Raw genomic sequence first — 25,395 nt, 5'->3', positions numbered from 1 at the left:
ATGAAAGGATACTGAAAGAGAAATTCCCCAGGTCAGTAGGTGCCCAATATGCTACTGGAGATCAGGGGAGAAATAACCCCAGAAAGAATGAAGGGATGGAGCCAAAGCAAAAACAATACCCAGCTGTGGATGTGACTGGTGATAGAAGCAAGGTCCGATGCTGTAAAGAGCAATATTGCATAGGAACCTGGAATAGCAGGTCCATGAATCAAGGCAAATTGGAAGTGGTCAAACAAGAGATGGCAAGAGTGAATGTCGACATTCTAGGAATCAGCGAACTGAAATGGACTGGAATGGGTGAATTTAACTCAGATGACCATTATATCTACTACTGCAGGCAGGAATCCCTCAGAAGAAATGGAGTGGCCATCATGGTCAACAAAAGAGTCCGAAATGCAGTACTTGGATGCAATCTCAAAAACGACAGAATGATCTCTGTTCATTTCCAAGGCAAACCATTCAATATCACAGTAATCCAAGTCTATGCCCCAACCAGTAACGCTGAAGAAGCTGAAGTTGAACGGTTCTATGAAGACCTACAAGACCTTTTAGAACTAACACCCCCAAAAGATGTCCTTTTCATTATAGGGGACTGGAATGCAAAAGTAGGAAGTTAAGAAACACCTGGAGTAACAGGCAAATTTGGTCTTGGAATACGGAATGAAGCAGGGCAAAAGCTAACAGAGTTTTGCCAAGAAAATGCACTGGTCCCATCACTTCATGGCAAATAGATGGGGAAACAGTGGAAACCGTGGCTGACTTAATTTTTCTGGGCTCCAAAATTACTGCAGATGGTGATTGCAGCCATGAAATTAAAAGACACTTACTCCTTGGAAGGAAAGTTATGACCAACCTAGATTGCATATTAAAAAGCAGAGACATTACTTTGTCAACAAAGGTCCGTCTAGTCAAGGCTATGGTTTTTCCAGTAGTCATGTATGGATGTGAGTTGGACTATAAAGAAAGCTGAGCACCGAAGAATTGATGCTTTTGAACTGTGGTGCTGGAGAAGACTCTTGAGAGTCCCTTGAACTGCAAGGAGATCCAACCAGTCCATCCTAAAGGAGATCAGTCCTGGGTGTACATTGGAGGGACTGATGTTGAAGCTGAAACTCCAATACTTTGGCCACCTGATACAAAGAGCTGACTCCTTTGAAAAGACCCTGATGCTGGGAAAGAGTGAGGGCAGGAGGAGAAGGGGACGACAGAGGAAGAGATGGCTAGATGGCATCACCAACTCAATGGACATGGGTTTGGGTGGACTCTGGGAGTTGGCGATGGACAGGGAGGTCTGGCATGCTGCAGTTCATGGGGTCACAGAGCTGGACACAACTGAGCAACTGAACTGAAACCAGTCCTAGACCAGTCTGACCCACTCTTACATAATTCACAAGTTGGTTGAGGTCTTTTGGGCAAATACAGTGAGGGTGTAGTCAGAGGTCTGCATTTCAGTCTATCAACCACGGTAACTTTTGGCTCAGCCATAAAATGAGAACCTGAACCTATGGTTGTTGTGAGAACTACTTGCTATTTGAGAAAATGTTAAAGTACAGTATGACTGAACAGTCCATGAAGTTAGCCGGGCCCATCTCCATCTGATATCTAGGTCCCAGTTGACATCAGGCTGTAGTTTAAAAAAAAATAAAACACTTCCCATGTTTTAGAAAGGTCACCAAAAGCTACAACAGAATTACAGGAATATTTTTCTAGAAATTTCACCCTTATTTGGAAAAGAAAGACTACAATTTAGCTTGAGAGCTGCTTATTAACCTAAGCTCAAATTCCTAAGGGTATTCCAAGGTGGGAATGATGCAGTGAATTAATGGGAACCACAGATGAAATCTACAAAACACAAGGCATTCTCAGTCATGACCTCATCGAATTATGCTCACTTTACAAAGCACTTTCATGCTATTCACAACATTCCTGTGGTAAAAGCGGGGCAAATTTTATGCTTACAGTTTTACAGAGAACTTGGCCAAAATCATGAGAACTGATAAGTGGCTGAAGAACTGCAGAAACAGAGGGTCAACTTTAAAGTTACGTGTGGATTTTCAACCACACAGAGGTCAGTGCCCCATGTGGTTCAAGGGTCAACTGGCCTTGGCCCTGGCACTATCCTCGTTACAGCTTTATGAAGCCCTGTCTGAGGTGTAACACTTTCCTGTAGTTTTAAACCTCTCAGTGCCCTAGAGCCATATCAATGAAAGGCTACATCATGTGTGGATGGGAACTTTACTTTTGAAGCCTTCTTGGCTCCAGGCTCCCTCTCAACCTCATCTGGGTCTCCTTTGATAGGAACTTATTATTTCCTAGGAAACTCCCATGGGGAAAGTCCTGTCCTTACAAGAGGGGTCTGCAGTAGCTTCCAAGTACTCCTTTGAGCCCCTCCTGCCACACCAGCTTGCTCTGGGAGTCATTCGCCTGGCCACAACTTCTGGCCCACTATGGAGGAGGAAGGCCGACTACCACCATGATATAAGAGAACTTTCAGTACAAAATAGGGCATTAGAATCTGAAAGGGCAGCTCTGACTGACTTTTCTAAGGCCAGAGGATCTTGTTACACAAGAAGATATAGAGGGCCTCCTGTTTCGTGCCACCCAAAGGTCTCATTTGACCTTTTGTCCAATAGTCACCAACACATCATCTCATCCTCTGAAGTGCTCACGTTGAAATTGGGGCCAGAAATCCAACTCAATTCCTTCTTGAGTTTGTACATTTCATGATTGTACTTTTCACCAGGGCAAATCACCACCCATACTTACCACTTAAACCATCCCCCCTGCAACCCTCTCCAAAAATTTGGCCTCTAAGAATCTTTCTGTACAGTACACAGCACTTAATGAGGTAAGCATAGGGTCACACCAGATCCAGAAGTGAAAATCCAAATTTTGCTTTTACTTCTAGTTATGGTGGTGCTAGTGGTTAAGAACCCACCTGCCAATGCAGGAGACGTAAGAGATTAGGGTTCGATCCCTGGGTTGGGAAGATCCCCTGGAGGAGGAAATGGCAACCCACTCCAGTATTCATGCCTGAAGAATTTTATGGGCAGAGGAGCCTGGTGGGCTATAGTCCATGGTGTCACAAAGAGTTGGACACAACTGAAGTGACTTAGCACATACACACATTCAGGAATAGCTAAATTTTGTGTCTTTATCTCTAATAAAGAACATACCTTGTAAGTAATGTATATGAATTCCAGTATTTTTCATCTTTTTTCTTTTGGTTACGCCATGTGACATGTGGGATCGTAGTTCCCCAACCAGGGATTGAACCTAGACCCTTAGCAGTGAGAGCACAGAGTCCTAACCTGTGGACCACTAGGGAATTATGAATTTCAGTATTTTTAAAATGTATCATGACTAAATATAATTTCTGCTCCAGATAGAGTCCTGGAACAGAAAAAGGTTATTAGCTAAAAATTAAGGACTTTAACATATCAAAATTGGTTAATAACTGTGAAATGGTTATATGATATTAATAATAAGGGAAACCAATCAGTATATATGGAAACTCTATTTTATATGCAGTTTTCCTGTAAATCTAAAACTTTTCTAATATTTAAATAAAAATTGCATCAAACCTTGAAAAAAATGCACAGAAGCAAAAAGACAATATAAAACACCTAGGAATAAGTCTGATTAAGGAGGTAAAAGACCTGTTCTTGCAAAACTATGATGCTGCTGAAAGAAACGGAAGATGAAACAAACAGATGGAAAGATATACCATGTTCATGGATTGGAAGAATATTGTTAAAATGACCATATTTACCCAAGGGAATTTACAGATTCAATGCAATCCCTATCAAAATACCAGTGACATTTTTCACAGAACTAGAACAATTTGCATGGAAAAATAAAACAAAACATCCCAAATAGCCAAAACAATCCTAGGAAAGAACTAAACTGGAAGTATCATGCTGCCTAATTTCAAACTATACTGCGCAGCTACAGTCATCAAGACAGTATAGTACTGACCCAAAACCAGAGCCGTAGGCCAATGGACAGAACAGAGAGCCCAGGAACTGTCCACTCATGTGGACAATTAATCTACAACAAAGGAGGCAAGAATACAAATGGGGAAAAGACAGCCTCTTCAATAGTGTTGGGAAAACTGGATAGCTACATGCAAAAAAATTTGCACTGTTATGGGGAACGTAAATTGGGGCAGTCACTATCGAAAACAGTATGGAGTTTCCTCAAAAAATTAAAAATAGAACTACCATATGATCTAGCAATTCCACCCCTAATTAGAAAAGATATATGCACCCCTATGCCCATTGCAGTATTATGTATAATAGCCAAAATATGGAAGCAACCCAAGTGCCCATCAATAGGTGGGTAATGATGATTTGGTAAAGACACAATGGGATATTACTCAGAATGAAATCTTGCCATTTGCAACAACATGGATGGATTTGGAGATTACTATACTAAGTGAAGTAAGTCAGCAGACAAGTTTGTAGGGTTTCACTTGTATTTGGAATCTAAAAACAAAAGAACATAATAATAGAAATAGAGTCACAGAGAACAATCAGGTGGTTGCCAGGAGGGAGGGGGTTAGGAGAGAGAAGTTAAGAAGTACAAACTTCCAGTTGCAAAATAAATGAGTCATGGGTATGAAATGTACAGTGTGAGGAATATAGTTAGTAAATGTGTAATATCTTTTATGGTGATAAATTGTAACCAGACATTGTGGCGATCACTTTGAAATGCATAAAAATATTAAATCAATGTTGATTAACAGGAAATTAATACAGAGCTGTATGTCAATTATACCTCAATGAAACTGGAAGAAAATCCCCTTAAACTCATTATCCAAGAAACCACAGTTTCATCATGTAGCTTTCTAGTCTTTTTTTTTAAACTTTTTACTATTCATTTTTGATGTTGACATGTCCTCCATTCTCTGGTTGGTTCAAGTTTAGGATGCACTCACCTCTGGTAGGCGGACCAAACCAACATAAACACTAACATAGTGTTGTAGGACTATCTCAAAAACAAACTCATAGGAAAAACATCAGACTTTCGGTTACCAGATGTAAGGAGTGGGAGCAAGGAGACCTGGTTGAAGGCAGTCAAAAGGTACAAACGTCTTTGGACTTCCCTGGTGGTCCAGTGGTGAAGACTGCACTTCCACTGCATGGGGCACAAGTTCAACCCCTGGTCTGGGAAGTTCTACATGCCGACCAGTTCACCCCTGCCCCTGCCCCCCAAAATGTATAAACTTCCACTTACAAAGAAGATCTAGGGGTACATTGGAGAAAGAAATGGCAACCCACTCTAGTATTCTTGTCTGGAGAATCCCAGGGACTGGGGAGCCTGGTGGGCTGCCATCTGTGGGGTCACAGAGTCAGACACAACTGCAGGGACTTAGCAGCAGCAGCAGCAGGGGTATATTGTACAACATGATAAATACAATTAACAGTGTTTATGTGTGCACTTAGTCATGTCTGACTCTTTGTAAACCCACAGACTGTGGCCCAACAGACTCCTCTGTCCATGGGATTTCCCAGGCAAGAATACTGGAGCGGGTTGCCATTTTCTTCTCCACGGGATCTTTCTGACCCAGGAATCGAAAGAGAGTTTACTTCGTCTCCTGCACTAGCGGGTGAATTCTTTGCCACTGCACCAGCCGGGAGGCCGTGATTAGCACTGCTGTATGTTACATATGGAAGTTGTTAGGAGAGTAAATCCCAAGCGTTCTCATTAGAAAATATTTTTAATTAAAAAAATTTATGTTTACTAGGCTTATTGTGAGGTCATTATGCTGTACACCTTAAAATTATACAGAGCTGTATGTCAATTATACCTCAATGAAACTGGAAGAAAATCCCCTTAAACTCATTATCCAAGAAACCAGTTTCATTATGTAGCTTTCTAGTCTTTTTTTTTAAACTTTTTACTATTCATTTTTGATGTTGACATGTCCTCCATTCTCTGGTTGGTTCAAGTTTAGGATGCACTCAGCCCTGGTAGGCGGACCAAACCAACAGCAGCATCAGGTCTCAGCCTGTTCCCCAACTAACCATCAAGAAGGCTGGCAAGCTCTCCTGGGCTTGGAAAGGAAAATGACCTTCTCTGAGTACTTTCTTCACGTCAGACCCTGGGTTTACATCACTCTTCTGGAGGCACCTAACCTCTGTGCTTCCACTGCAGGACACCAGGCTCTCCTGGCTATCATATGGCACCCCACTCCAGTACTCTTGCCTGGAAAATCCCATGGACGGAGGAGCCTGGTGGGCTGCATGCAGTCCATGGGGTCGCTAAGAGTCGGACACGACTGAGTGACTGCACTTTACTTTCCACTTTCATGCATCAGAGCAGGAAATGGCAACCCACTCCAGTGTTCTTGCCTGGAGAATCTCAGGGACAGGGGAGCCTGGTGGGCCGCTGTCTATGGGGTCGAACAGTCAGACAGGACTGAAGTGACAGCAGTAGCAGGGAAAGAGGGCAGTGACTGCCCAGGTATCTGACTGCAGCTGGCCCCACAGCCTGCCCAGACCCTGATTTCTGGATGGTTCAGATTCTAATTTCTGGTGGTTCAGATCCTAGGGTTTCTTGCATCACTGGTTAACTGAATTCAATCTAATTTTCGAGATGCCATGTTCTCTCCTCATCCAACCTGCCACCCACCCAAATGTCTTTAATAAAAATGTTAAAATAACAAACTGCACTTAAGAATATATCACAAGTATATAAAAATAAAACCAAAAGAGAATGAAAAAAAGGAAATCCGCCCACTCCAATAGCCCAGAAAGGAAAACCAGCCAAACCACAGATCACTAGCAATCAGAATTGTCAAACAAGACTGGCATTCTATTTCCTTATTTGCTATGAGGAAATTAACTAAAACCCATGGTGTCCAATATCCTGCCCACCCCCCACCCCCCGCCCCGTGTGTGTACTAGCAGCTCTCAGATTGCAGATGCTCTGGTAGCACCTGCTTCCTCTCTGGCAGCCCGTACTGGAGAAGGAAGTAGATGTGTGTCTGAACAGCACTCTGTGATTAATCACTTGGGTCACAGATCTAGTAGTTTCAAACATCCCTCCCAGACTCTCACGAGAGGACTAACAGAGAAATCAAATTGTTTCTGGAGGAATTGAAATGCCACATGGTGGTCCATGCCTGCCGGTCGCCCTGAACTGTACTTTAGATTTGACTTTAAGGATCACGTCCTGCTCTTCTTCCCAATAGGTCGAGCTCTTCACCTTGGGCTGCCTTTGATTTGATACACCTGGGGAGGATTCAGCCGCTCCACCCTCACAACACCCCCACTCCTGATTACTAGGTGATCTGAGGGGGAAGAGCGGGGAGAAGCACTAACTCCGAGCAGTTCCGATGTCTGGGCCCAAACCTGCTTTAGACTCTCAACCACAGGTATGGACGGGTCTCAGCTGTGTCTCTCTTCCTCATGACAATATTTGAAGCAATGCCAAGTTTTCTCTTACAAGGTCTGAGCCTTAACACTGCTTCACCACTCCTATGTTCTTGGAGGCTGGATCTCGTGTTTATCTCTGTTCCTCAGATGGGGTGTCTGAAACTGAGACACCCCATGAGTGTCTCATCACAACGCCATGAGCCTGGAATATGGAGACTAATGGCTTCGCCCGATACCACTACCATCAACATATCCTAAAACTCTGATCTCACTGGCAACCACTTCTGGTTAATCTATTTTCTTTGGATGACATCTTAATTATCTTACCAAATAAACGCCTTGGTTAACTGTCCTAGTTTTGTGTCATCTGCAAAACTGAGAAATAAGCTTTCTTCCTTTTCATCTCTGCTGGAAAAATATGCAGAATGAGGCAGGGCCCAGGACAGAAGCCTATGGCGTAACAATAGTGCTTTCCTTCCAGGGGGGTGATCGTCCACTCCCTTTCACCTCTGACAGCAGCTGGTTCAGTCAGCTGTCAGGATCAGAGACTGTCAAATGCCTCAATGAGATCAATACATCCAGTTAGCATCTCCTTGACAGACAGCCCTCTCCAAAGAGCAAATGAAGCTGGGCACAACTTCAGCTGAGTCAACCTGAAGATCACATCAGTTTCTTTGACAATTTATCACAGCTCTAAATTTCACTACTTATTCTCATCAAATACAACTGAAATGTAGGTATGTGGCCATAATGAATCACTGAATCCAGATTATTTTGCAAGGCCCAGATAAAACTCACTTTCAGAAGAGAGGACCAAGAATTTGTTCACCATGTTGCAATCAAGTGAACATGTAAAAAGGATTAGACTAGCTGGAAAATGTGCCTTCAAAGAGTAGAGTGCAAACTATGAGCTATATTTATTATGCAAACTTGTGTTGCTGTGAAAAACAGAGTCCAACTACAGTGCAATTTATTTCGGCATTGCAAATGTAAGAAATGTGAAAGCACCATGGAAAGAAAAAAAAGTGCCGTATTAATTTACGGTAACAGTTCCTGAAATAAAATATGGCACTAGGGTAATAGTTTTTATGACTCGGCAATAAAAGTTAACAGAGCCAACAATGGTTTTTATTTAATTCTCTTCCAACTCTACAGACGTAATTCTGCCTTCACCTTCATCACACTTTCATACGGTTTTAACAGGGGACACACCTCCTCTTCTAAGAATCTCTGTACCTGTCAAAGAGGAAAGCAAATGCAAGACAGAAGAAAATGTTAAAATTTGAGAAATCTGAGAATCCTTTTTTCAATGCCACTTCATAACACAGAGACTTACTTGGACAAACTTTTATGCTACTTTTATGTTTGAGGGAAGCACACCTTTTTTAGGATCACTAAAGAGACAACCCTAGGGTAGTAGGAGTTGGAAAAGACTTCTCAAAAGACATGATATCTGAGCTGAATCTTAAGGACAAGTAGGAGTTACTTGTAGGGAACACCAGGATGTGAAGAGACGACAGATGTATGGATGTCATGGATGACAAACCACTGAGCTTCTATTTTTCTCAACTCCCTGCAGAAATCTCTCCCTAAACACAGGCAGCTTGCCCCACCAGGCTGCTGCCCACCCAAACCAGCCAGCTGTACCCTTTCCATTGGTCTCACCACTCCCCACCCATCACCAAAGCTAAAATCGTCATGCTTCTTCCTTCCTCCCCTTCACCCAGCTTCCAAGTGACTAACCTACCGTTAACAGCCCTCGGACCTGCGCCCTATGTGCGTCTGTCTACCCCAGCCTTGGCTCGGAGCCCTCGTCACCAGCTGCTCACCCGTTGCAGCAGCCTCCTTATTGGTCTTCTCACCTCCAGTTTAAGTCCTTCAAATCCAGTCCATCAGTGTCTCAGATATAAATGACAGGTTCCCATCTGTCTTCTACATTAATCCTAGCTACTCTGGGGGCACCTGACAATCTGGCAACTCTCTCCCATGTTGGACATCCATGCATCTGTCATCTCTTCACATCCTGGTGTTCCCTACAAGTAACTCCTACTTGTCCTTAAGATTCAGCTCAGGTATCATGTCTTCTGAGAAGTCTTTTCCAACTTCTACTACCCTAGGGTTGTGTCTTTAGTGATCCTAAAAAAGGTGTGCTTCCCTCAATTCTTGCATGTACTTGATATCACACTGACCTACGTACAAGCCTTTACCGTTAAGTTTTGAGTTCCCTGAAGATAAGGATTATCTAGTCATCTTTAAAGCACCAGAATTAAACACAGCACCCAAACACAATCTGAGCACCTAGTCTGCACTCAATGAATATTTTTGAATTAGCCCTTGTAATCTTCAAAAGGCCATGAGGAAAAGTGACAAATGTTTACTGAATACTTACTACGCACCAAGCGAGGCCCTTCAGTCCACACTCTGAGATATGTACCTCTATCCCATCAGCCAGTAAAAGCAGGAAGTCAAGACTGAGCCCGGAGCTGCTACTGTGCTGCGCTTAGTTGCTCAGTCATGTCCAACTCTTTGTGACTGTAGCCCGCCAGGCTCCTCTGTCCATGGGGATTTTCCAGGCAAGAATACTGGAGTGGGTTTGTAGGCCTTCCTCCAGGGGACCTTCCCAACCCAGGGATGGAACCCAGGTCTCCCGCATTGCAAGTGAATTTTTTACTATCTGAGCCACCAGGGAACCCAAGAATACTGGAGTGGGTAGCCTATCCCTTCTCCAGGGGAACTTCCTGACCCAGGAATCCAACCAGGGTCTCCTTCATTGCAGGCGAATTCTTTACCAACTGAGTTACCCAGGAAGCCCAGACCCGGAGCCACCTGACAGTAAAACCCAGTCTTTGTCCGTTACACCACAGGCTGCAGACCAAAGCAGAGTTCAGAGAAATCCTCAGGGAGAAACGAACGTAAGGCATTCCCAAAATAACCACATTTTAAGTTTTAGATTGCCCTGTGGCTTAGCTGGTAAAGAATCCGCCTGCTATGCAGGAGACCTGGGTTCCATCCCTAGGTTGGGAAGATCCCCTGGAGAAGGGAAAGGATACCCCCCTCCAGTATTTTGGCCTGGAAAACTCCATGGACTGTTTCGTCCATGGGGTTGTAAAGAATCGGACATAAATGAGTGACTTTCACTTTAAGTTTTAGGCGGCAACCTGCCCTGAATTCTAACTAGCCCCGTTCTCATCATACCTCCTATGAAGCAGAAACACAGATTGTATTCTAGGCTCTGCAGCCCAGCAGTGTAAACAGAGCGTGTCTGGGGAGGACTGCAGCCCCCAGAAACGCTCTGAGGCCTACCTGCTGCGACGCACGGCCGGTGAAAGAAGAAGGATCCAGCAAATGGTCCAGCTGGGAGTGGATTGGACTGAAGTAGGCATCGGCCTGGATGCGCTCGATGAGGTCATTGTCACCCCCTTCCTGCTTGACCACGGCAGCTGCCTGCTGCGAGAGCACTCTGATTTTCTCATGGCAATCCTGGGAAGACAGGAGGCACTGGGGTCTCACTAACAGCAGGCATTTGAACGTTGACGCTGTTTATGGCTGGTGCTACAAAGGCCTCTTCTAAAGTTTCATGAACCATCTGCTCTTATGTCCTGCCCAGTTCCTGGCATTTCCCATGGAATCTAAAACCTAATTTCTTCACTGAAAGCAGACTTTTTCTACAAGTGATTAAGCAAGTCACTTTTTAATTAACTGATTTCACCACCATCACCCTCCAAAGATAAGCCTGTTCTGTGACAGCCTGTTGTCACTGTTCTGCACCAACGCCATGACTGAAGGGAAGGACAGAAACACCTTCGTCCACCCTTCTTCAGGGAGGAGAGCAGGACCAAAGGTGCAGTGCTTTCAATTTATGCAGGAGCACGAGGGCTACACACCTGGCGGTTACCCCCGGCTTTCACCATGGCCATGATGATGTTCTCTGTGGCCATGAAAGGCAGCTCCTGCTGAACGCGCCGCTCAATGACCTGGAAGAGTGAAGCGCCAAGAAGGATGCCTCAGGTTACAAAGTCGTACGCACAGTAAGACATAAACTACGACCGAAATCATGCACAGTGGGGACGTGTTCTCCCATGTCCACGAAGAAAGAGGGTAGAGGAATTTGTCTTATTCTATACTGTATTTTTAAGTCTTCTCATACTCCAGAGTATTATTCTGATTTTAAAAAGGGATACTGACTTCATCAGAAAAATTCCTCAAACCTCAAGTTTGCTCCAGTTCGGGGCCTGACTTCAGGAGCTGAGTACAGAATGGAAACAAACCCATCCGCCTCAGGCACCTACAAACGGGCCAGTGGAACAGTCTACCGCGCCAGCCACAGCAAAGCCGATGACTCAGGGTGGCAGACAGTTTTCAGCCAATTCAAAGTGCTGCCTCTTTCCTGGTCTATAAACCGGTCTACGAATTCCACAGACTTGTTCCTGAGAGCTCGTGTCACAATGTGGAGAGTGAGCTCTGGCTGGGAAGTGCTCCTCCAACACGCTCACTCCAGAGCACAAGGCCCCACTCCCTGCCACACTCCAACCCCTCCTGAATACTGCGCTTTTCAGCGAGGCCTCTTACTTTGGGGTATACCACCAATCCTTCAGAAATGTTCTGCAACGTATTCAGTACAGTATCTGCAGTGAGAAACGCCTCCGCCAAACAGATACGTCTAGAAAAACAAACAGCCAATTCAGTTATAACTTAAAACAAATAACAATTTCCGTGAAATGCAGGGTGTGCCTCAAGGAGCTGCCCTACTGACGTCTCATGCCAGATGTGCCACTTGGACAATTCCCTTCAACAGCCTCAATATCCTGATGACCCTTGAATCTACCACCTCTTGCCCAGACCACCTGCCCAGGCGCCAGGCCATACACCTATTTGGAGAGTTCCACCCGGCTCATCGGTAGGTTCCGCAAGCCCAGGACTGAATGCAGATGCTTCTCCACTGCCTCCTGCTCAGCTCCTCACCCTACTCTTCCTCTCCTGTAGCTCCTGCCTCAGGAAATGGCACCAGCACACCATCACCATCTAAACCCCCACTCCAGCCAACTGCCCAGGCCAGTCCCCGTGACATCAATTTATATCCACATCCTCTCCAGTCACACTGCCGCCATGCCAGCGTGGGCGTGGGTTTTTAAAGCAGCCTCCTAACTTGTTCTGACCAGCATCCTGTCTTATACCTGATTCTCCAAACTGTTGCAGGGTGTTTTAGTGGGCACAGATGACTGGGTCACAGTTTGCTAAAATACAGTCAATGTCTGACTTCCGAATGAGTTCACATGTTTTATTTCCATAAATCCTGGATTATGAACACAATCCAGAGAGTTGGCTTTAACTACTGATCATTTCCTCTCAAGAAATTCCAGCAGAATACAAGCAAATGACAGTGAATCTGCTTTCAAATAAGTATATACATAAAGTAGAAAGTCACGTGCATGCTGGTACCTTATTAGTAACTACTAATTACTCCTGGCCCATCTTGGACCTAATCAAGAGGTCACTGTGCCAAGATACCACAGCTGACACCACCCGCCATCAGAACAACATCTACTACCCTCGTTTTCAGGGCCCAGAAGGCCCTTCATAAACTGGCTATTTTCCACGAGCATTCCTTGCCACGGACTTCATTCTCCAGGGCTACCTGACTACCAGTAACTAACTCTCCAAACCGTTCTTTCTCCTGCCTCTGCTTTATCCACGCTTCTGATTTCGCCTCGCTTGTTAACCACCTAGACTTCTTCAGTCTACAGCACCGCCTCCTTGTCAAGCTTCCCTCGACGCCTCCCAACCCCGTCTTTGCCCCCGCAAGGATACCCTGTACAGATTCTAACACGCATCACACTGTACCGCGTTCCTGCCTCCCGGTTAAGACTCCAGGCTCCTATGGACGAGGAGGGAACACAGGGATGCTCTGTAGTCCTGTTGCTCCCAGGCCCTTTGTGCCCTCCTACAGCTTGCCGTGTGTGATGCCCCTTTCACTGACCGGTTGGCACTGTCATCGAGTGTGCGTTCAAACCACTGCACAGATGCCGTCTGCAGGGGGTCCATGACAAGGGCCATCAGGTGCCGGGCCAGGCTGCAGCACCGCTCTGAGCGCATAGGGTTCCGCTTGTATGGCATTGCACTTGAGCCTACCCGTGTAAAGGACAAGAAGCAAAGGCAGGAAGACCTCAGGGAACAGTGGGAGGCCGAGCAGGCTGCCGGCTGAACTGCTCACACGCGCCCACAAACCCGCCGCATCTCGCGGTGTTCCCAGGTCTCCACACGACACTCACCGATCTGCTGTTTTTCAAAGGGCTCCTCCATCTCCTTGAGGTTTGCCAGGAGTCGTATGTCGGTACAAATCTGAGGGAAGCAGGGGCCAGGCGTCACCCCCATTCTCAGTGCTCGGGGCCCAGGCAGGGGCTAGACTGACGGAGGAGGTGAGCGCTTCGGGTGCTGCCACCGAGCTGACCGTCAGCACGGTAACGCTCTGGGGAGACACCACTAGGACATCACGGGCAGACGGTGGCGAGATGAACTTAAGGGCAATGCAGGACCCAACCCTTGTTTTTCACACACCTTCACTTAAGAGGCTCCCCTGACAGACCCAAATTACGAACAGCGCTATCTGACATCTCTTGAGAGCACGATGAAGTCGGAGCCTGAGGCTGGGGGTCAGTCTGTGTGCCGACTACCCACCGCTGCCTCCACTTACCTTGTGCACCGATGCCCCCAAGCTAGCCAGCACAGAGAGCACCTCAATATCTACTTTTCGTGTATAGGTCTGCCCTGTGATGATAAAAGCCCTAGAAATAAATAGAAAGAGCTTTAAGTGAAAATATTTCAAAATGTAACTGTCAGACAAGGGAGCCAACGCAGAGCCTAAGCAAAGGCTGGTCTCACTGAGGTGTTAAGTTGCACTGAGTCCAGGACTGTGCTGATTAGTGGCTCCAGGAAGAAACTGCACTTCCCCACCCCACTTTTTACTAAACCTAGGTGGCCGCCCTGACCCAAGGAGGACACAGTCCAGCAAGCCTCTGTTCTGCAGCCTCTGCTGCAGCCCAGTGAAGTGCCTGAAACAAGGAGCCAACGTGGTGGGTTGGGGGGGAGGGGGGAGGGGTGAGGGACAACTTCCCTCGTGGTCCACTGGCTAAGACTCTGTGCTCCCAATCCAGGGGGCCCGGGTTCGATCCCTGGTCAGGGAACCAGATCCCACATACCACAATTAAGAGTTCACATGACTCAAGTAAGACCCATTGCAACCAAATAAAGAAAGAAAGAAATATTTTACATAAAAACAACAAAAACAAGGAACCACAGGGGAGCCTGGGGGCCCTTGAAGCAAATAGACAGACTGAGACCAACCTGTCAGAGGCCTTTAGTAAAAACAAAGCCAAAACAACACAGGTAAGGCTATTCTCCTGAACTCACAGCTAAACAGCTCCCTTTTTTCTTAAAAATTATAAGGAATATAATAGAATCCAGGAAACAAAACCACACCAGAGATAGAAGGAAATGGGCGGAAAGACACAGAAAAGAAACAAACAGCTAAGGCCAAATCTGGAGGGATATTGCCTTTTATTACCTAACAGGGAGGCCGACACTTTCCCCACTCACCTACCTCTTGAATCCTGCCTTTTCTGTCACCATCTTGTCAAGCTGTTCTACCTTGGGAAAAAAAGACATCCCCATAGAAATCCAGGCATGTCTAGTAGGAAAACATTGTGACACGTCATCCTGCCCAGGTTTATGCTTTCAGTACCCTTCCAGTCGAGACTGTACCCACCCCAAGATTCATCGCTCCCACCATCCCGGGGGTCAGCTTTGTTTCTGGCACTCCCACGGCTGGGTCTGCCTCATCCAGGTCACTCTCAAAGCACACCTTTTGGTCATCTCCTTCGAAGAGCTGCAGGAAGCTGGCCTGGGTGCCAGTGGTACCCTTCACGCCTCGGAAGCGCAGCTCATCCCGGACACGCTTCAGGTTCTGGAGATCCATGCACAGATCCTGAATCCAGAGACAGCAACGTTTCCCAACTGTGGTCAGCTGAGCAGGCCTGAACACAACCCAAAGAGAACACACAGAAGTCTCAAACCAATGACTTGTTTCATAAAACCTTCGTTGCTTCTTCTAATAATCACTGTTACCCCTGGGAAGGGAAAGAATTAAAGTGAAGACAAAACAAGAGCTAAAAAGCTTAAGCAAATACTAGTTAAGCAGATTCAATGTCATTCATAAGTATTCAAAGGTTATAAAACTAAAGGGCCACTAGCATAGCTCTTGCTTCATCATCAAGAGGCACTATAAGGGCAGAGACAATGTCTGCTTTGTTTGTCCCTAGATCTTGGCAAGAAATACACACATAACAAACACTTGCCAAGCATCTAATGTGTTGCTGGTATTGGAAATACAACAAAGAACAGAACAGACCAAGTCCCTGTCCAGTGGAGCTCAGACTGTAGTGTAAAAAAGTAAACAAGCAAGATAACTGCTCATTTTTAAAATGCTATCAAAAAGTAAAACAAGGACACTGGAGACCGTGACTCTAGACCGGCAGGAAAGAAAGGACTTTGGAAAGAGTCAAGACCTGATGAAGACCGAGCTGAGCCGCAGAGAACCACCTGGACACACGCACAATCAGAGGACTCTAACTGAACAGCTAATGGCTTTGTCTTCAGTCTAAATCAATGCCAGCCAACAGCAGGTCTGTTTATAACATAAAACGTGATTATGAATAAACTATAATAAAGCCAGAGTTCTAATAGATTACCTAACCTTCTCTATTAGGCGAATGATACTGACAGCTGGCGACAGGAAGGCACCCCACTAAGAATGTCCAAAGCAGACACATAATCCCCAATTAATCTTTAGATAGTTTTCCTTAAATAGATTATTGGTATAATAAAGAAAAGAAATTTGCGTGGACCTATTCATAGCAGCCTTACACGCAACAGCAGCAGAGTGGGAACAATCCAAATGTCCAGCAACTGGTGAACAGATAAAAGGTAGCGTATCCACATAATGGTATGTTATTTGGCTGTAAAACACATTAAGTAATGACACATGCTACAACATGGATGAACACTGAAAATGCCATGTTAAGTGAAATGAAGCCAGTCACAAGGAGATGAGTACTGCACGATTCTACTTGATTGAAGTGTTCAAGAGACAAATCCACAAACAGAAAACAGATTTGTGGTTGCCAAGAGATAGGGAATGGGGAGATGGGAGGGACTCCTAAAGGGTACAGGTCTTTTGAGGGGGAGGTGATGGAAATATTCTGAAATTACACACTGGTAATGACTGCATAAACTCTGTAAATATACAAAAAAATGGGTGAATTTTATGGTACATCAGTTGTATCTCAATAAAGCTGTTTCTTTTTAATTGCAGGGACTGATCCGTTCTGCGGTGAGATCTATGCATCAGTACCATTTTCTGAGTTCCTAACACCTGCCAACTGTGGCAGCAGACACCTCTCATTCCACCATCCCCAAAGGAATACTGGAATGGCTGTATTCCCTGAATACTCTCTAGCAGATGCCGAAGAAGGGTTGCAACACAGATGATGCCAGGTGTGGAGGGAGCCAGCACAGAGGGCAACCTTTGTCATGGCTCAGCCACAAACACGGAGCAACAACCCCCTCACATGAACAAATCCTTCTGGTTTCTGCAACCAATAATGTAGGCCCTAATTTTAAGGAAGGTTAAATTCAACTCAATAGGCTTTCCTAAGCTACAGGAGATGATATCCTTGTTGCCATAGCAATACCTACCCCGTCAAAACATAAGGCAGATGCCAATACACCACGACTCAAATATCATCACCTGAAACCTGCCACTAGCAATCCAAAAATGACATCATCGGCTTTAAAAAAGGGTTTTACTTGGTAATCATAAAAATGCTTGCACGTTAAAAAAAAAAGGCCAGAGTAATCAGTATTTACATCTTGGTGCACCTTCCAATCTCTGTACAATTTACATGCTGCATTCCCATGCATTTACACATGCATTCCCATGTCTTATTAATCTAACAAGCATCATTTTCCTGGCTGTGTATTATTCTAACCTATGTATATACTACAGTCTTATTTAAGTATTCTCTTATTCTTAGACATTTATAGATTGTTTCCAAGGCTACCATCATAAATAATATAACAATGATCTTTGTACATACAGCTTTTTCCATAATTTGGATTACTTGCATTAAATACTCAAGAATGGAATCACTGAATCAAGAGCACCTTCTTGAGAGGCAGAGTGGAAACAGATCTAAGAAGGGAGCAATCAAGAGTGTCCCCTTCCTGGGCCACAAGGCTGGGAGAGCCCCTCTCCTTCCCACTCACGCCACAGGAAGATGCCCACCTGAACTCTGGTCCTTGATAGTGACCCCAACTAGCCATCTGTTATCCTGACCTGGAGAACCACCGGGGCTGCTTCTACCAACCAGCACTGATTCCGGAGTGGGAAAGGAAGGGTCAGGCCCTGTGACCTAAATAGGATCTGCTTTCCAACCTCCTCCCTACCACTATAAGATTTCCCTGTAGGCAAAGGGGATACCAGAAGTGTTAGAGTAGTAACAGCAACAACAAAAAGAGAACGCTTTCTGAATACATAACTGTATACGTAGTTTTCAGTGAGACGAACCATCAGGTTACTCTCTCAGCAGTACAGCTTCTAAGGTAGGTATAAGCTTCATTCCTCATAGGCATCCCAAGTGCTTATATTTTGAGTTTTCTTAACTCAAGGTTACCATGGAGAAGGGAGAACTGAAGGAATAAATGGAAGCTGAATGCCCATAAATAAGCCCAACCCCCAAGAGATAACCCTCTCACTTACTGGAAATGTGTGAAACCTAAGGTGGGGAGATCGGCTTGTTCCTTGGCAAAGTCGGCAAGCCGAGAGATCACCCTGGCAAGCTGCAACGAGACGGTGTGGGAGAAAGGTGAATTCAGGCTGAGCACTGCATAAACAGGAACTAAACCTGGAGACAAATTCATCTACAATTACACTTCCAGCTCACAGAAGGCAGAGGCCACATTTTTCCATCTTTGTACCTTAAAGTACCAAACAACATTCAAAAACTGAGTTGACTACCTAAAATGCCACAAATTATTTCTGCATAGTTTTAACACCACTGGCATGCTCATGAAGAAAAACAAAATCATAATCTGACCCACACATTCCAGCAACATGCTGCTGGTTACACTTCCCTCACTTAAAAGGCTATGCTTTAAAAGCACAAACTCATACACTGTTTTAATTCAAGAAGAGACAATTAGTTCTAGAGATGTGATCTAGGATCATTCATCTGAGTACACAGTAACTTATTTAGATCTATACTGTGCTGATTTATTCAAGGTGGTGCCCATCTCCTGTCACAGGGAATCTTAGGACTGGCAGGAAATTCGTCAACTTCTTACCTTTGGCAAAAGCAGGTCAAATGCATTTCTGAGAATAATCAGGTCCTGCAAGGGAAAATGCAGTGGTCTGACATTAATCAGCTTTGCCCAAATGTTATGACCTAACACGTTACGGCCGTCACATCTGGGTTTCTTAGCTAGTTGCCTAACTTACTTTCAGCAATACACTGTGCAAGTCAGAAGCTGCTAACAGAACTCTTCTGATTATTGCCTTAAAAGCCTACCAACTGGGAGCGCAGTACTGCTAGGATCTATAAGCACAAAGCCTTTATACTTATAAAGCTCATTTATGGGGTATCTAACTTAACTGGAAAATGATAAGGGGCAGCCCTGTCATGAATATGACAAAGATGTCCAGGTCAACAGGGTTTATATCTTCCCGGACAATAGCATTTGAGTTTCTGAGAAGACTCCACAGGGCACATTCCATTAGTCTCTGCTCCCTTCTCTTTCCATGTCTGTCATTGCTAACAACAAAAAAGGCATGAACTAAAGGATCTAGGTTCAGGAAATTTAACGCTGTTCTTGGGGGAGTGAGATGATGTAAGTGTTGCAAGCAACTCCAACACATGCTTGAGACGGTAACTGTTGAGCCCAACTACACGCTGGATACTTTTAAAAAGCCTACTCCAAGTTAGAGGACTGCTCTTCTCCCATTATCTGACTCACTAATTATACACAGATGCCTTTAATTATGTACCACTTTAGACAAAAAAAAGTTATGTGGGGGCAACTTAAAAACTACTGGCTTCTTTCTGAACTGGAAGTGTATCTGGATTCTAACTTCTAGTCCCACGGGTGCACTGTGACTAGGGCAGAGGTTTGGAGTCATTCTACCCAGGGCTGTATACTTTCCAGGTTGGGCAAGTTCTTCAACCTCTTTAAGTTTCCTCATCTGTGGAGGTGGGGATTATAAAGCCAGAGCCAAAGACTATATATTCTGCATCCATTTACGTGAAATTTCGAGAAGACACAACTATAGACACAAAAAGCAGGTCTCAGTTGTTTGGGTCTGGAAGGAGTGGGGACTGATGGCAAACAAGCAAGACAGACCGTCTTGGGATGAGGGGTGTGTTCTAAAACTAGCATGTGGTGAGGCTGAATGTTGCATAAATTTATTAAAGCTCACTGAACTATCCATCTAAAATGGATGAATTTATGGTATTAAATTATACCTTAATAAAGTTATTTAAAAATGGAGACAACAGCATCTATTATGCCTGTTGTGATGAAAAAATGAATACATATGAAGTGCTCACCTAGTAAACTTTTAGGAAAATGCCTGCTTGTTACTTTTTCATGTTTGACTATGAGACACTTTTGCTAATTAAAGGATTTAAGAATTATAATGCAATTACCTTTTCTTTTCAGAAGTCAAAGTTAAGAGTTATAAAGGACTTTGGAAAGAAAATCCCTTTGGAAAAGTACTTTGGCCACTAAAATGCTAAGCTTTCAGCTATGTCCAGCATACTGATGTATATAGGCAGTATCTGTAAATCACTTTATGGAGGTCATTAGGGGTTTACAGTTTAGACTGGAAGGATACCAAAAGCAGAAAAATCCTGAGCGCTGAGATCCTAAGACCTATGGACTCACTTCCTAAAATGGACAAAATCAATTAAAATGTATAAAGATATTATAAAGCCTGAGTCCTAGGGGACACAGAACAGCATGGGCTCCTACCGTATTGTCTCCCACATAGCAGGAGGTGGCGCCAAGATGGATAATGCTGGCGGCTTTGGGGCAGCAGTGGGCAAACGTGTGCACGTGGGCCATCACATCATGTCGCAACTGCTTCTCCTCTTCAGCTGCCATCCTGAAGTCAATGTTGTCCAGGTTTGATTTCATCTCCTGGATTTGTTCATCTGTGATAGGCAAACCCAGTGTCTGCAGAACAGGCAAAATAAAATGAAGTTACTTCTTATGTCACATCATTTGAACGGAAATGACAGTAAAAAAGAAAACTGATTCATGTTAGTGTTTATGCCCTACCTTCCAATTCTTAAACTAAAATTTGGAGCAATTAAACTAAAAGGACATGGGGAGGAAGAGACAACTATCTTTTTAAAATTCTGGCTGCGCTGGGCTTTTGTTGTGGCACGGGGGCTCTTTTTGAGGGCACGGGCTCAGTAGTTGCAGTGCTCAAGCTTAGTTGCCCTGCTGCGTGTGGGATCTTACCTCCCTGACCACGGATCGAACCTGCATCTCCTGCAATGGAAGGTGGATTCTTACCCACTGGACCACCAGGGAAGTCCCCAGGAAACTTTCTAAATGAATCATGGCAGTTATATTCTAAGTAAACTCCAATATACACAACAACGTAGTCCTGATTTCTGTTCCTTCTGCCCCGACACCTCTGCTCACTCCCTCACAGGTTCTGGTCTCTGGGCTCAAATGCCATCGCCTCAGAGAGGCTTTCCTGACATCAGTGTGAAACACCCTTCTTCGGTGTCACTCGCTATCCCTTTAACCTGGTTTTATTTAGCACTTACTGCCATATGACATTTTTATACATCTTTTAGCCTGTCTCTCCTCTCTAGAATGTATAGACTCCCTGAAAGGAGAGCTTTGTGGTATTTATTGCTTAGGCTCTTTAGTGCTCGGTTCTTAAATGCCCAGAGTGTGGGATCCCGGCCACAGCTTTATATCCGATCTAGATGGATTTAGTCAGAGAAACCAAAATTAGCAACACTGTTAGTAGCTCTGCCAACGAATTATGTGCTGCGAATTCAGTGCAACTGAAAGCAATTCCAGGAGATATTAATGAGAAAATAAACACATCAACATCTTACATTCATCCATCACTGAATAAAATCAGGCTGACAAAAAATAGCTGGCAGCCCACAGGCAGCTAGGAACCCTGGAGCCAAGTGCTGAATATGTACATTGGTGAATTTTACCCAAACCTCACTTCAAAGTCCCAAGGCCTGGTCCTGAGAAGGAGCTCACATCTTAAGACTTATCTAGTCAGATGTGGCTATTTACATTTAAACTAGTAAAAATTCAATTCCTCGGTCACATTACATCTGGCCAGGCTGCCTTGGATCTTTGAGCGGAGACATCGTAGGGCTCCTCCTAAAACAGAACAGCAGGGGGCAGTGTGGTCAAATTGCTTCCTCCCCAAGCAACGCATCTTCTCAAAATCCAAGGCGGACGAACTTTCTGCGCTTGCCCTAGTCTCTTATTCCTCAAGTATTTTTTTTTAAACTATTAAATTATTATGTACTTCATGCTGTTCATTTTGACACCCTAGCTAATAGATAATACAGACTCAGGAGATATCAAAATTGCATGCATTTCAGGCAATGTGTAGACTGGGCAGAGGAAAGGATACGTACCGACTCTACATTTCAATTCCAGCTTTAAGTTCTTACAAGCTATGGTGACTGGCATCAGCCTCATCTACACGGAGTACCAAGTAAAACAGAAAACAGAGTAGATGCTGCTGCTGCTGCTAAGTCGCTTCAGTCGTGCTGACTCTGTACGACCCCATAAGGTAACAAACCACAACACACTTCATGTCCTGATCTATTATTGTTATCCGAGCTCTGTGTTTATGAAATCTGTGCCTTCATTTTATCCTCTGTAAAATAGGAATCACATACTTATAAAGAATTGTTTTGAGAATTAGTAAATTATTTTTTAAGGTCTTCAAACTGCTTAGCACACATAGCAGGCACTGTAGAAATGTCTGCTAGCATTTAAAAATTTTTTTATTGGAGTATGGTTGATTTAAAAGAATGTGTTAGTTTCAGGTGAAAAGCAAAATCAATCAGTTATCATATATCCATCCACTTTTTTAGATTCTTTTCCTAGATAAGCCATTACAGAGTATTGTGTCTGCTAGTGTCATGTACTACTTTATTTCTTGAGCAAGGTGATAGGAAGGGGGTAAAATTTAGGAAGAAAGTTTTCTGTTCGGGGACCCTATACCTTGGTCCTAGGTAGGTACTCAGATTGTTTCTGAGGTTACTGAATGTCATTTCGGAGAGGACTGCCATCTTGCTTGTTGTGGCATTTTCCTCGGAAACTTTATAGCTCTCTGGATCACTCTCAGCTTCCTTCAGCGCTTCTGTGAAGATCCTTCTGGGGCTATTTCTGAAACCGCTCGGCAGAATACCTCTACATGAAGCTCTCAGAACCCATAACTCGCATCTAATAACCCCCTACCCTGATTCTCTCTCCCCAGAGACAAAAAAAGGCAGTCTAGTGAAGAGGAAACAATGGCCCAGGAAATGTGTATTTTGCAGTGACAGCTCTCTGATTACACAGAGGCATGTGGAGGGCGAGGTGGCTGGGCGTTCAGTCAGGCTTTGCATGGTCACGGGTTCACACCCGGGTTCCTTTATTTATACGAGAGTGCTAACTTGCTTCAGTCATTTCCGACTCTTGGCGACTCCATGGACTGTATAGCCCGCTCTCTCCATCGGATTCTCTAGGCAAGAATACTGGAGTGGGCTGTCATAATGGTTAGAAGCAAATATCTCAATGGCACATCATCGGGGCTTGGTCTTCTCTTCTATAACGTGGGAAACCTCCCCCTAGTTTGCAAAGTCTTTCTGGGTTAACCGGGTAAAGACGTGTGATGCCGGGAGCTGGTGAGGCATTCCACTCGTGACAAAGGTCATGAGGAAGGAGGCTCGGCATACGCAAAGGCGGGATCGAGCCTCAGGAGTCCGCCCGGATATTCTCGAGCATTTTCCCCCAAAAAACCAGAGTCTGCCTACTTTATTGCTTTGTGCTCTCACCTCTGACTTTACTGGGGGCTGTCCCCTACCACCATCTTGCTCTCTCTCTGTCAAAGAGTTAACTTACAGCTCCAATTAATAAAGTTCCTGGGCAATTAGGAGTGTTTAAATCCAAACCCCTCAGATGGCTCTCTAACTCGCCTGACAAGTTTACCCAGACTCCTGCAGCTATGCATACGATTGTTTACAGTCTCCCAGCCTCCAGAGGCACGGGAAGCTTAAGATATTCAAATAGCTTAGAGCCTCTCAGAGAGTTAAAAACTGTCAGAATAAACTAGTAAAGGATTTCATTGATGAGTCAATGCTTGTTGCCAAGTTTTCACATCCCCTGAATTGTATCCTTGAATGTGTATTAATTAATAGTTGGTATATAGAAAAAATAAGTAGTGGCCTTGGTGTTAGTAACTTTAGACCCTTAAGGTAATAAATTCTTTTCTTTGTTGTAAGCCCATTACACATCCGCCCTATAGGAATGCAATTTTATCTTTGGAAGATGGCGCCAAACCTTAAAATAATTACTCTTAGAGAAAATAAGTCTTTGTCGATAAGTCCTTGTCAAGAGTCATAAAATGTTAGTAGGCCTTCTGGCCAGAAGATGATGTAAATCACCTAAACCATTTGTATACGATAAATTTGCAGGAAAGAAACGTTGATTTTTGATAAGAATCAAAGACTGCTGACTTTGCATCCCCTATTATCCTCTATGTGTAACTTAGGGTATAAAAGCCCCTGTTGAAAATAAAGCTACGGGCCTTGCTCACCAACGCTTGGTCTCCCCATGTCATTCTTCCCTTTAACTTCCAGCTGAGTCTCCATCTGGAGCGCGGAACCCACCACGCTTACTAATTATGCCTGGGCTTCTAAGACCCACTGGAGAAGGTGTCTAGGGTGAGGCACCTTCCGCTATTCGAGAGGGCGCCTGCGGCCTACGTAAGTGGTGCAAACTTCTTGTCTTGAAGTTTTATTGGTCTCCCGCGTAAACCAAGCTACTCAGCCTCTTTTCTCCACTGAATTTTCCTACTGAGCTATCCTCATTCTATCATTCTTTATATCTCTAATTAGCATATAAATAGTCGCCTAGGCCGTCTCTCCTTCGAATACCCTGGATCAGCTGGGGCTGGTCCCCAGCAGTGTACAGAAGCCAGCACAACTGCACGGAAGGAGTACTCAGCGGTGCACTCCTACAGGAACCGCCAAAACTTACTCCCGGAAACGGTAAATGGACTTCTCGCCGCCCACCGTCCGCCTCCAACCCTCCACCATTAAAACGTGAGATAACAGGGAGCGACTGCTGGGCCTCCTGCCCTGGCCTTCCTGGGGCCGTTCCTCCGGAAAGGGAACACCTGGCCGAAAATAGCGGGGCAGCTGCCGGGGGAGGCTCAGCCCGCGCTGTAAGTCCCAGCCTGGCACGTGCGTTACCTGCTCGGCCTCCGCCAGCCACAGCCAGAGCTGCCGCCAGGTCCGGAATTTGTACTTGTCGCTAAACAGGAAGCACATCTCCGGGCTAGCATAACGGGAAGCAAGCGGCGAACGGTAGCTGTCATGCCCGCAGGCCGCCTCCCGCCCGCCACGGTCACCCGCCGCGGCCATCCCGGGCTCTAGACCCCGCCGAAGCTGACAGAGTCAGCGAGGGCGGAAGGGGAAGTCTGAGGGCGGGACTTCCTCCACTTGGTTCCACCCCTGGGGTTTCCGGGAGACCCGAGCCTTCAAGGCTGCTGGGGTTAGGCTCTTTGCTGCTGCTGCTGCTGCTGCTGCTGCCGCCGCTGCCGCTGCCGCTGTCGCCGCTGTCGCCTCAGTCATGTCTGACTCTGTGCGACCCCATAGACGGCAGCCCACGAGGCTCCCCCGTCCCTGGGATTCTCCAGGCA

The 25,395-nt window shown here is 45.1% G+C and overlaps 1 protein-coding gene across 1 annotated transcript; it reads right to left on the bottom strand.

Annotated features, from left to right (window-relative positions):
- Positions 1 to 8,488: 8,488 nt before the first annotated feature.
- On the bottom strand, positions 8,489 to 25,161 carry ADSL (adenylosuccinate lyase). Its single transcript, NM_001102377.2, is given in 13 exon segments — positions 8,489 to 8,618; positions 10,686 to 10,862; positions 11,267 to 11,356; positions 11,952 to 12,042; positions 13,360 to 13,507; positions 13,652 to 13,721; positions 14,074 to 14,164; positions 14,980 to 15,026; positions 15,241 to 15,412; positions 18,196 to 18,275; positions 18,780 to 18,824; positions 20,463 to 20,666; positions 24,947 to 25,161. Coding segments are annotated over 13 exon segments (1,473 nt in total). The 5' UTR covers positions 25,118 to 25,161; the 3' UTR covers positions 8,489 to 8,531.
- Between the last annotated feature and the right edge of the window lie 234 nt (positions 25,162 to 25,395).

The sequence above is a fragment of the Bos taurus genome, chromosome 5 (assembly GCF_002263795.3).
Source record: "Bos taurus isolate L1 Dominette 01449 registration number 42190680 breed Hereford chromosome 5, ARS-UCD2.0, whole genome shotgun sequence".
Classification (NCBI taxonomy): Eukaryota; Metazoa; Chordata; class Mammalia; order Artiodactyla; family Bovidae; genus Bos; species Bos taurus.
Note: the sequence above shows the minus strand (reverse complement) of the source record. Positions and strands in the feature narration are given on the sequence as shown.